Source organism: Schistocerca cancellata, chromosome 1 (genome assembly GCF_023864275.1).
Source record: "Schistocerca cancellata isolate TAMUIC-IGC-003103 chromosome 1, iqSchCanc2.1, whole genome shotgun sequence".
NCBI lineage: Eukaryota > Metazoa > Arthropoda > Insecta > Orthoptera > Acrididae > Schistocerca > Schistocerca cancellata.
The window spans coordinates 1,089,638,701-1,089,649,466 of record NC_064626.1 but is presented as its reverse complement, the minus strand read 5'-3'; the positions used below and the strand labels follow the sequence as shown (position 1 = coordinate 1,089,649,466).

General features: G+C 43.4%; 1 protein-coding gene across 1 annotated transcript in view; it reads left to right on the top strand.

The window, feature by feature from the left end:
• The first annotated feature begins 569 nt into the window (after positions 1-569).
• The window catches only part of LOC126091307 (uncharacterized), a 579,675-nt gene continuing 569,478 nt past the window's right edge, over positions 570-10,766 (top strand). Inside the window, exon 1 of the mRNA XM_049907051.1 lies at positions 570-704. Coding sequence (XP_049763008.1) covers positions 617-704 — 88 coding nt within the window. The 5' untranslated portion in view covers positions 570-616. The remainder of the gene's footprint in view (positions 705-10,766) is intronic.

Sequence of the window (10,766 nt, the reverse complement as noted above, 5' to 3'; positions counted from 1 at the left end):
CACATTCACCAGCCGTGCTGCTATTGCCTCAGCGATTTTCCAGTGGTCAAAACAGATTCCTAAAGAAGCCTTCGCCGCTGCCATGGAATCATGGCTTCAGCGTTGTGAAAAATGTGTACGTCTGCAGGGCGATTACGTCGAGAAGTAACGCCAGTTTCATCGATTTCGGGTGAGTAGTTAATTAGAAAAAAAATCGGAGGCCTTAGAACTTGAATGCACCTCGTACTTCACACAACGCGCTGCGGCGCGCTCTTCAAAACAGCAATTTTTACCACGGCTCAACCAGTATCGGTTTTAACCGGTCGGTTTTTCCCATCTCTGTGATTGACATCCCTTGTATCTTCAAGGCTTTGACTAGGAGTTTGTCATACGATAAAGCAAACAAAGGGCAGGTAGTCTTGTCTCAAGGACGGAACTGCTGTGCAGCGGCTAGGGAGGCCGGTGTATTTGGCGCGCAGCGCGGGCACGTGGCCCGAGCGGCTCGGCGCGCGCGCGCACAGCCCCGCGGCACGTGGCCCGGCTGAGCCGCGGCGCGCTCCGCCCGCCGCCGCGCCGGCCAGTGCGACCGCGACAGCTGCGCGCGACGGCCGCGACATGTGAGGTGCGAGCCGCAGGCATGTCGCCGTACCGGGAGTCGCGCTGCGCCGCCTGCTGGGACTACCTCGTGCCCTTCACCAGGTTCTGGGGCGCCTTCACCGCCGTCGGTGAGTCGCCCGGGCCTCGCATTTGCCAAGTGGTTCGAGTGGAGTGACTGAAGAAGTGTACCAGCTGTACTTCCTTCACGAGCGTGTGAATTTTATTTGACGTACACAATAATCCTGCCGCCGTATTTACGTTGGTACTCGTTACACGATGTGTGTCGGACGCTGCATTTTCGATCCTGTCGCACTGTAAGAACGCCTGTCGATCACGGTTTTCCCACGAAATGTATGCGGAATAAATTAAGATCTCTTAGAAAATCATGTTTTGGTGCAGTAGTTCTACGAATCTTTATTAAAAGCACCTATTCACTCAAAATAGGCATAAAAATTGACCAGGTGCGAGTAGTACTCGCACACTGAGGGTTCCGTACAGAGTTAATTATATAGCGGCAGTTTATCCAGTCCAGAAATAGAGGATATTTTCGATTTTTGTGTGTTGTCGACATTGACACTGGCAAAATATCGGCCCCAGGGTCCGAGACTATCGAGAATGTTTTAATTTCAAAGTTAAAGTCGGATAACAAGTGACAAATAAATATTTTTTCCTGTAATGTAATTACAAATTAACAATTGCAGATATTTCCCTTTACTTGCACTGGGAAACCTTGCTTCTAGCCAAATTTCATGATTCGAAGTCAACAGGAAGTACCCTATAGGTTTTGGTGAGTGGGTTTTCGAGTATCAAAATATATGACATAAATGGCACCATCTTTTGATTACATTGGCTTAGAACCTTGAAATTTGCTCACCGCCAAGGGACTATAGAACTTAATATGTGACATAAATTTGAACTCGATATATCAAACTGTTCCAGAGAGAAACGGAGGCAACAGACGAACAGACAGACGCATAAATAAAGGTCAAAAATATTTTTTCGTATTATGTAACAACAAAGTAAGAATTTTCGAATTTTTTCCTTTAATGGCATTGTGAAACATAGCCAAATTCCATGATTCTAGGTCAAAGGGAACTACCGTATAGGTTTTGATGAGTGAGTTTTCTAAGTATCAAAATATGAGACACAAACGATAATTTGACTGAACTGAATTAGAAGCTTAAAATTTTCACACCTCTAATGAACCAGAGACCTTAAAATGTGACGTAAATTTGAACCTGATGCGTCTAATTGCTCATGAGAAAAAGGCTTTTAACAGTCGGACAAACGGATAGACTGACAGATAGACAACAAAACGATCCTACAACGGTTCTATTTTAAAAATTACGGCGCGGAGCCCTAAAAACTATAATAACTACAGGACATCCGTCCTATTGTGATCCTTTATACATAGACCAACGTCATGCATCAAATGATTCCAAATTATGGAATGCAGGAAGTACCCGATTCGTATATTACGATTGTGCTTCTCCAGGTCAAGAAATGCTATCGTATAACTCTGGTACTTTGCTGCATTCCGTAATTTTGATACACTTAATGTATAACATCGAACTAGATATAAGTGACCATGACTGAGCGCACGTCCTATAAATAGTTTTGTTTTGTATGCCTGAGCATTGTCTGTTTTTAGGGGCGATATTGATACTTCTAATAAAGTGACGTAGAACTATTGTGCCAAAACATTATTTTCAAAAAGATATTAATTTCTTCCGCATACATCTCGCGTAAATACCATGATCATACAATTTCAGAATTTTGACTAGGATAGATAGGCGTCCTTGCTGTGCGAAATGTACAGAAACTGTAGTCTCTGCCATTCACAGTATTGCGCCCGCCCCGAGTATTCATTGTCGTTTTCTGTGCTTGACCAAGATCTGAAGTATGACCGAGACTTCAGGTCATGCTCAATGCACTTAATAAAGTGACATACAGCTATCGATATTTTTAGAAATATTTAAAACCAGTAACTCTTGGTCTCTTTAAAATAATTAATATCTTGTTAACTCACCTTGGATCGCAAATTTTAGTAGAGACCATGTGTAAGTTTTGTGATGGTCTCGTACCGATTAATCAAAACCGCCAGAACTCGCTCGTATCTTCTCGATCTCGTCCGTTAATCCAGCCTGTTAAATGCTTTAGAGTGGCCAACAGTATTCCAGCATGGTGTACAGAGAATTTCGTAAGTGGTGACATACGTGGATGTATTGCGTAAGTGTGAAATATGTAAGTACTTTGAATGTCAGTGGCGTTGAATGTTTGATGTACATTCATCTATCATCAACCACGCTCCCTGTCCAACAATTAGCAATGGCACAACTCTTAACACGGAATAATACACGAAGATTTCAGCCCTAAATTCTCCAGCAGCGAAACGTCATTATCAAGGAAATACGCGAGTAGATTACTCGATTCAGTGACAAACTTAACTGCGCCAATTACTGCAGTCAAATTTCTAAACTATTCATTTAAGTCCTTTTACATTCTCACTTTTCTAGATATTAGAATAGGCGACATCTTCAAAATCTTTAAATTAGTGCTTTGGACGACATGTAATACTGTCAACAAGCTTCGTAACAGATGAGAACAACCAAGTGGACAAAATGCAAATGTAAAAACAGATGGTGCAATAATCTACAAAACATTTTAATTTCAGAATAAAAAGAATTTCCATTAATGATACCACTGCAGTGGCGAAACATGTTTGCCCGAGACTAAAGAAGCCTGTGTTTTGCGCCATACAACCATAAAATACTTCAAGGAAAAAAAGGGAAATTCTGGCCTCCATTTCTCTTCCACTGAGGTAATGGGAAATTTGCTTTATTGGCTAACATTTGATAGTTAATGTGACACTTGACATCATGAATCAAAATAGTCCTTTGGCATAGGAATTTCTCTAGGAACTAGAAAAGCATAAAAAACAAACTAAAACTTGTGTGTACAGAGAGTTGCGTGATTGAGTTCAGTATTTATGTTTATGTTCGTCGAGAGCAGCTTCCAGATAGATTTGTGCTACATTAAGAATTTTTAAGCTTATTACTTCACACCTGGATCTCTAATTCTTTCGCCATTACTATACTCCTTGAAAGTCCCGGTTTCTTATCTATTTCTTTTTACAGGAGCTAAACGGTAGGCAGTGGTTCATTTTTAAAGTAAAATCAAAGTTGGCACGAAACTGCTCAGTGTATTAATGTGACTGTGCGAAATATGAACGTTGAAGTACAGAACCTCTCATTCATGTACCAAACGATGCTTCTCGCGAGATAAAAGGTGAGATTTCAACAATCAAAAAGAAGTGTTGTATCAAGTTACACAATGGAATTTTAGATTGTATTATGACGAAGCAGTGGTAAATAGTCAAATCAAACAGAATGCGTTAATTAGTGAGTTATTTTTTATCTTCAAGTGTTGGTTGGTTAAATTTCTTTTTCAGTACTCATGTTCATGGTATAGGTACAGTTATATGCTCTCTAGAAACAATTTTAAACCATTATTCCAGAGTAGATCACGGCCGCAGTGCAAGTGATTGTTTTCACGTTTCGAATATTCTCTTGAGTTTTATATCTTACAGATGCGTTGAAAAAGAAATGTTGTTTCAATCCAGTGGATATGCTATATAATGCACCAACCTCTGTAAATATTTCGCATAATTAAATCTCGAGAGGGAGGTGATGTATTTGCCATTTTAGTTCAAGCGATTTAAGCATTGTTCAAAGCACATTTTAAATTTTTTTTCATTTTGTTCCTACTGTTTCAATGGGTGGTATCTAGTACAACTGAATATACAACTTTCATCCGTTATACTTCAGTTACGACGTCCGAAATATTCTCAACCATGTTTCAACAAAAACGGTGGAAAAAGTTTGAGGTACCAGAAGTTGTGAGTTCATCGCAGTAAATATACGATTTTAACTTTCATACTTTAGTGTGCATTGTCTCTCATGTCTACGGCGAAGATCTGCGCACCTGTTGTATGGAATTTACTGTGAAAATTGTGGCGTGTATCACAGTCTTTCATTGTCAACGAAAGTGATGAAGCAGATATAAGAAGAAACGTACAAGCTTATCTGGAAGAGGTGCAGTTCTTTTAAAGGTGCACTATGTGATCAAAAGTATCCTGGCACCCCCAAAAACATATGTTTTTCATATTAGGGCCATCGTGCTGCCACCTACTGCCAGGTATTTCATATCAGAGACCTCAGTAGTCATTAGATATCGTGAGAGAGCAGAATGGGGCGCTCCGCGGAACACACAGACTTCGAACGTGGTCAGGTGACTGGGTGTCACTTGTGTCATACGTCTGTACGCGAGATTTCCACACTCCTAAACATCCCTAAGTCCACTGTTTCCGATGTGATAGTGAAATGGAAAGGTGAAGGGACATGTACAGCACAAAAGCGTACAGGCCGACCTCGTCTGTTGACCGTCAGAGACCGTTGACAATTGAAGAGGGTCGTAATGTGTAATAGGCAAACATCTATCCAGAACATCACACAGGAATTCCAAACTGTATCAGGATCCACTGCAAGTACTATGACAGTTAAACGGGAAGTGAGAAAACTTGGATTTCATGGTCGAGTGGCTGCTTACAAGCCACATATCACGCCTGTAAAAGCCAAACGATGCCTCGTTTGGTGTAAGGAGGGTAAACATTGGACGATTGAACAGTGGAAAAACGTAAGTGGAGTGACGAATCAAGGTACACAATGTGGCGATCCGATGACAGGGTGTGGGTATGGCGAATGACGGATGAATGTCATCTGCCAGCGTGTATAGTGCCAACAGTAAAATTCGGAGGTGGTGGTGTTTTGGTGCGATCGTGTTTTTCATGGAGGGGGCTTTCACCCCTTGTTGTTTTGCGTGGCAATATCACAGCACAGGCCTACACTGATGTCCTAAGCACCTTCTTGCTTCCCACTGTTGAAGAGCGATTCGGGGACGGCGATTGCATGTTTCAACATGATCGAGCACCTGTTCATAATGAACGGCCTGTGGCGGAGTGGTTACAGGACAATAATGTCACTGTAATGGACTGGCCTGCACATAGTCCTGACCTGAATCCTACAGAACACCTCAGGGATGTTTTGGAACGCCGACTTCGTGCTAGGCCTCACCAACCGACATCGATACCTCTCCTCAGTGCAGCACTCCTTGAAGAATGGGCTCCATTCCCCAAGGAATCTTCTAGCATCTGATTGAACGTATGCCTACGAGAGTGGAAGCTGTCATCAAGGCTAAGGGTGGGCCAACACCGTATTGAATTCCAGCATTACCGATGGAGAGCGCCACGAACTTATAAGTCATTTTCAGCCAGGTGTCCGGATACTTTTGATCACATAGTGTACATGTACACTTAAAGTAACTGATTTATTTGTATGTTAATTCTTGCTTTGTCGCATCAGTTTCAGAGCAGATGAAACGGTATTTAGAAATATGCTGACAAACATCTCCCGCAGCTGCTGTTTAATAAATGCAAGACGCTATTTAAGCAGACGTATCTCGCATTGCGTCAGTTTGTTTTTGAGAGCAATAAAAACTTAAGCGGTAAGTCCAATACCTTTAGTGTTGCCATCTTTGCGCCATTCGTTGTCCTCTCTCGCCCGTCAGAAGATCTGTAATTTCTTGGCCATGTTTCGAAATTTGAGTTTTTTGCATAGCTGGATATTAAACAAGACTGCAGAGCTTCAGTGGAGCTACGCTGCTATACTACTGTTTGGAAAAAGTGAAACACCAACATCGCGAGCTGTAATCACAATGAAATTTGTTGCACCGGTTACGGACGTAACACTGCATGCATACTGAAGAGCTAAAGAAACTGGCACACCTGCCTAACATCGTGTAAGGCCCCACGAGCACGCAGAAGTGCTGCAACAGGACGTGGCACCGACTCGACCAACGTCTGAAGTAGTGCTGGAGGGAATTGACACCATGAATCCTGCAGGGCTGTCCATAAATCCATGAGAGAACGAAGGGTTGGAGACCTCTTCCGAGCAGCACGTTGCAAGGCATCCCAGATATGCTCAATAATGTTCACGTTTGGGGAGTTTGGTGGCCAGCGGAAGTGTTTAAACTCTGAAGAGTTTTCCTGGAACCACGCTGTAGCGATTCTGGTCGTGTGGAGTGTCACATTGTCCTGCTGGAATTGTCGGAATGCATAGTGGACATGAATGGATGCAAGTCATCAGACAGAATGCTTACGCACTTGTCGTCTGTCAGGGGTCCCATATCACTCCAACTGCACACGCCCCACGCCATTACAGGGCCTCCACGAGCTTAAACAGTCCCCTGCCGATGTGCAGGGTCCATGGCTTCATGAAGTTGTCTCCATACCCACACACGTCCATCCGCTCGATGCAATTTGAAACGAGACTCGTCCGACCAGGCAACATGTTTCCAGTCATCAACAGTCCAATGTTAGTGTTGACGGACCGACTCGAACAGTAAAGCTTTGTGTCGTCCAGTCATCAAGGGTACACGAGTGGGTCTTCGGCTCCGAAATCTCATACCAATGACTTTCCGTTGAATGGTTCGCACGCTGACACTTGTTGATGGTCCAGCACTGAAATCTGCAGCAATGTGCAGAAGGGTTGGACTTCTGTCACGTTGTCGATTCTCTTCAGTCGTCGTTGGTTCCGTTCTTGTAGGATCTTTTTCCAGCCGCAGCGATGTTAGGATGTTGATGTATTACTGGATTTCTGAAACTCACGTTACACTCGTGAAGTGGTCGTACGGGAAAATCCCCACTTCATCGTTACCTCAGAGATGCTGCATCCCATCGCTCGTGCACCGACTTAAACCACATTTTCAAACTCACTTACATCTTGGTAACCTGCCATTGTAGCAGCTGTAACCGATCTAACAACTGCGCCAGACACTTGCTGTCTTATATAGGCAGTGCCGTATTCTGTCCTTTTACATATCTCGGTATTTGAATACGCATGCCTATACCAGTTTCTTTGGTGCTTCAGTGTATGGTTAGTATTGTCGATCTGTACGTGGTCTGCGACTGTGGAAATTTGGTACGGAGTAGAGCCAGAACCGCTTGACGTCGTGGTATGGAATCAAAGAGCACCTGGATATGCTGATGAGGAATACTCTGCCGTTCACAAAGCATCAACTATGGCTGCAGGATGATCTGAACAAACAAGTTTCCGCCTGGCCACATCCAATACGTATTCGATGGGCGACATGTCAGGCGAACATGCAGACCAGGGAAACAGTGATACTCACCGTTCTTCGTAGGTGACTTGCATATTCCTCGTCACATGCGGCTGGGTGTTGTCCTGCTGAAATATGGCATGTGGAACGGCCTGTAGGAGGGACAGTGCCTCGGGCTGTGCAATTTCCCTTATGTAGCGATAACTGTTCAGATTGCCCACAAGACATAGGAGGCGAGATCATGTGTTACAGGCAATGGCTCCCCAAACCGTCACACTTGGGTTTATCCGCTATGCCGTTCAATAATACGCTCTGCACGACTGCGTTCACCACAGCGGCGTGGAACGCATATGCAGCCCTCACTGTAGGACATGATGTAGCGGGACTCGTCCGAAAACACTATATTTTGCCACTCAGCACGCCACTGTCAGCGTGCGGGTGGTCATTGCAGTCTGGGGCGTTAGTGGGTACTGGTTTATGGAAGCCGACGAAATGGCATGCGTGGCACCAGTCCAGCCTCCAGCCTTCAGAAGACGTTGTCGAACCGTGGACGCAATCATCCCCACATCCGTTGCAGCGCTCCAACGTTGCACCAGCACTGTGGACGTAGCTGTTCCGTCGTTACCGCCTAGCGGATAAGGTGGCGGTTATCTCGCGCTGTAGTCATATTGTGTCGTCCAGTACCCTGTCGGGGCCTTGGACGGACCTCTCCACTCCACTGGTACCGCATACGCCTTACTTTTGAAGTAACGTGTGCTGTACGAGCCGCAGTGTCACGGGACAACAGAGCCCCCTTCCGGAGACCAATAGTTCTATCCCATTCGAATGCACTCATATGCCGATATTCCACCCTGTGATGTCTGCGAGGCTTAGTGGTACTTGGTTACACGTTTCCACTTCGTATGAAGTCTCCGCATCAACTGAGAAATATGTAACACTGAGCTGTCCGGTCACACAAAAGAGGGCGCTTTTGGGCCGACGTGCACGCCACCTATCTGCCACGTAAATTATTTATTCCACTGTTATACGCGTTTTTATCGTGGCTTGTTGTAGACCTTTGCTTCTGAGTGCTTCACTTTTTACAAACAGTCGTGTACATGCCAAAAGCCCCGCGATTGTGCTGTGGCCAATGCAGTCTTCGCGTTTGAACAATCTCTTTGCAACAAATTTGTGACCGTGCATGTCAATGTCAGTCACTGAATACTTGTCCACCATCAATAACAATTTAACTTGTCATTTATTTAGAACACACACACATACGTCCAGATGTGATATATAAGGTTATGGAGAACAACTTTCGTTAGAGGCAAAATGTTCGCTTAAAAATGCCGACGACGCTAATCGTCTTTTATTGAATTTGCCGGCTCTGGGACAACGAGGTTTCACCGAACTACTGCGCCTACCTGCTGTGCTGGATCTGCATAATACCTTCCCCAGTAAATTGATAGGATAATTTTCAACAAAATAACGTAAGGATGAGTGTCTCTAAGTGAAAAAAAGATATTTTAGAAGTGAATCAGAAACTTTAATTTTTTTCAGCCTAGCTGCTTTCACACAGAACAGATGACTGGATTATCGGCAGTACACACAGCATACGCACGGCACATAGTGCTTACACCCTGCTCCCTCACAGGGGAAACCGATAATAATAAATGCCTAGCGTCGAGTCGAAACGTCAGCAAAATTTTGTCTCTAACGAAAGTTGTTCCTCACGACGTTATGTATCAAACCCTAACGTATGGTGAAAAGACTTTGCGTTATTTATGATACGAATTGACTTGACAGTAAGAAACAAACTTTCAAGCTGCTTTCAAATGCGTTTAATGTTTCCACATACACTCTAAGAAAAACAGAAATACAACGCACCACGAAGAAATAATCCAAGTGGGACGGACATCGGTAGATGTGATGTACATGTACAGACAAACAAATGGTTACAGTTTTTTTTAAAAAAAATTGAATGATTTATTCAATAGAAAAAGCTTCACAAATTGGGGAAGTTAATAACGCATTGGTCCACCTGTGGTCCTTATGCAAGCAGTTATTCGGCTTGGAATTGACTGATGGAGTTGTTGGATGTTTTGCTGAGGATGTTGTTGTTGTGGTCTTCAGTCCAGAGACTGGTTTGATGCAGTTCTCCATGCAACTCTATCGTGTGCAAGCTTCTGCATCTCCCAGTACCTACTGCAACCTACATCCTTCTGAATCTGTTTAGTGTACACATACCTTGGTCTCCCTCTACGATTTTTACCCTCCACACTGCCCTCCGATACTAAATTGGCGATCCCTTGATGACTCAGAATATGCCGTACCAACCGATCCCTTTTTCTAGTCAAGTTGTGCCACAAACTCCTCTTCTCCCCAATTCTATTCAATACCTCCTCATTAGTTATGTGATCTACCCATCTAATCTTCAGCATTCTTCTGTAGCACCACATTCGAAAGCTTCTATTCTCTTCTTCTCTAAACTATTAATCGTCCATGTTTCACTTCCATACATGGTTACACTCCATACAAATACTTTCAGAAACGACTTACTGACACTTAAATCAATACCCGATGTTAACAAATTTCTCTTCTTCAGAAACACTTTCCTTGCCATTGCCAGTCTACATTTTATATCCTCTCTACTTCGACCATCATCAGTTATTTTGCTCCCTAAGTAATAAAACTCCTTTACTACTTTAAGTGTCTCATTTCCTAATCTAACTGCCTCGTAATTATTTTCTTCGTAACTTTTTCACAAGTACATATTTCCATACACTTCTGTCAGAAATTACTGTTTTTTGTTAAAATTTACGTGTTTAAATAGATTTCAATTAGACTGTTACGTTTCAAGACCTATGCGTTCGTAGTAACCCCGAAACACAAATCGTCATGAACTGGCACAGCATGGGTCTCAGGCCACAAATTTCTCTTCTCTCGCTTTCCTTGCCAATGCCAGTCTACATTTTATATCCTCTGTACTTCGACCATCATCAGTTATTTTGGTCCTCAAATAGCAAAACTCCTTT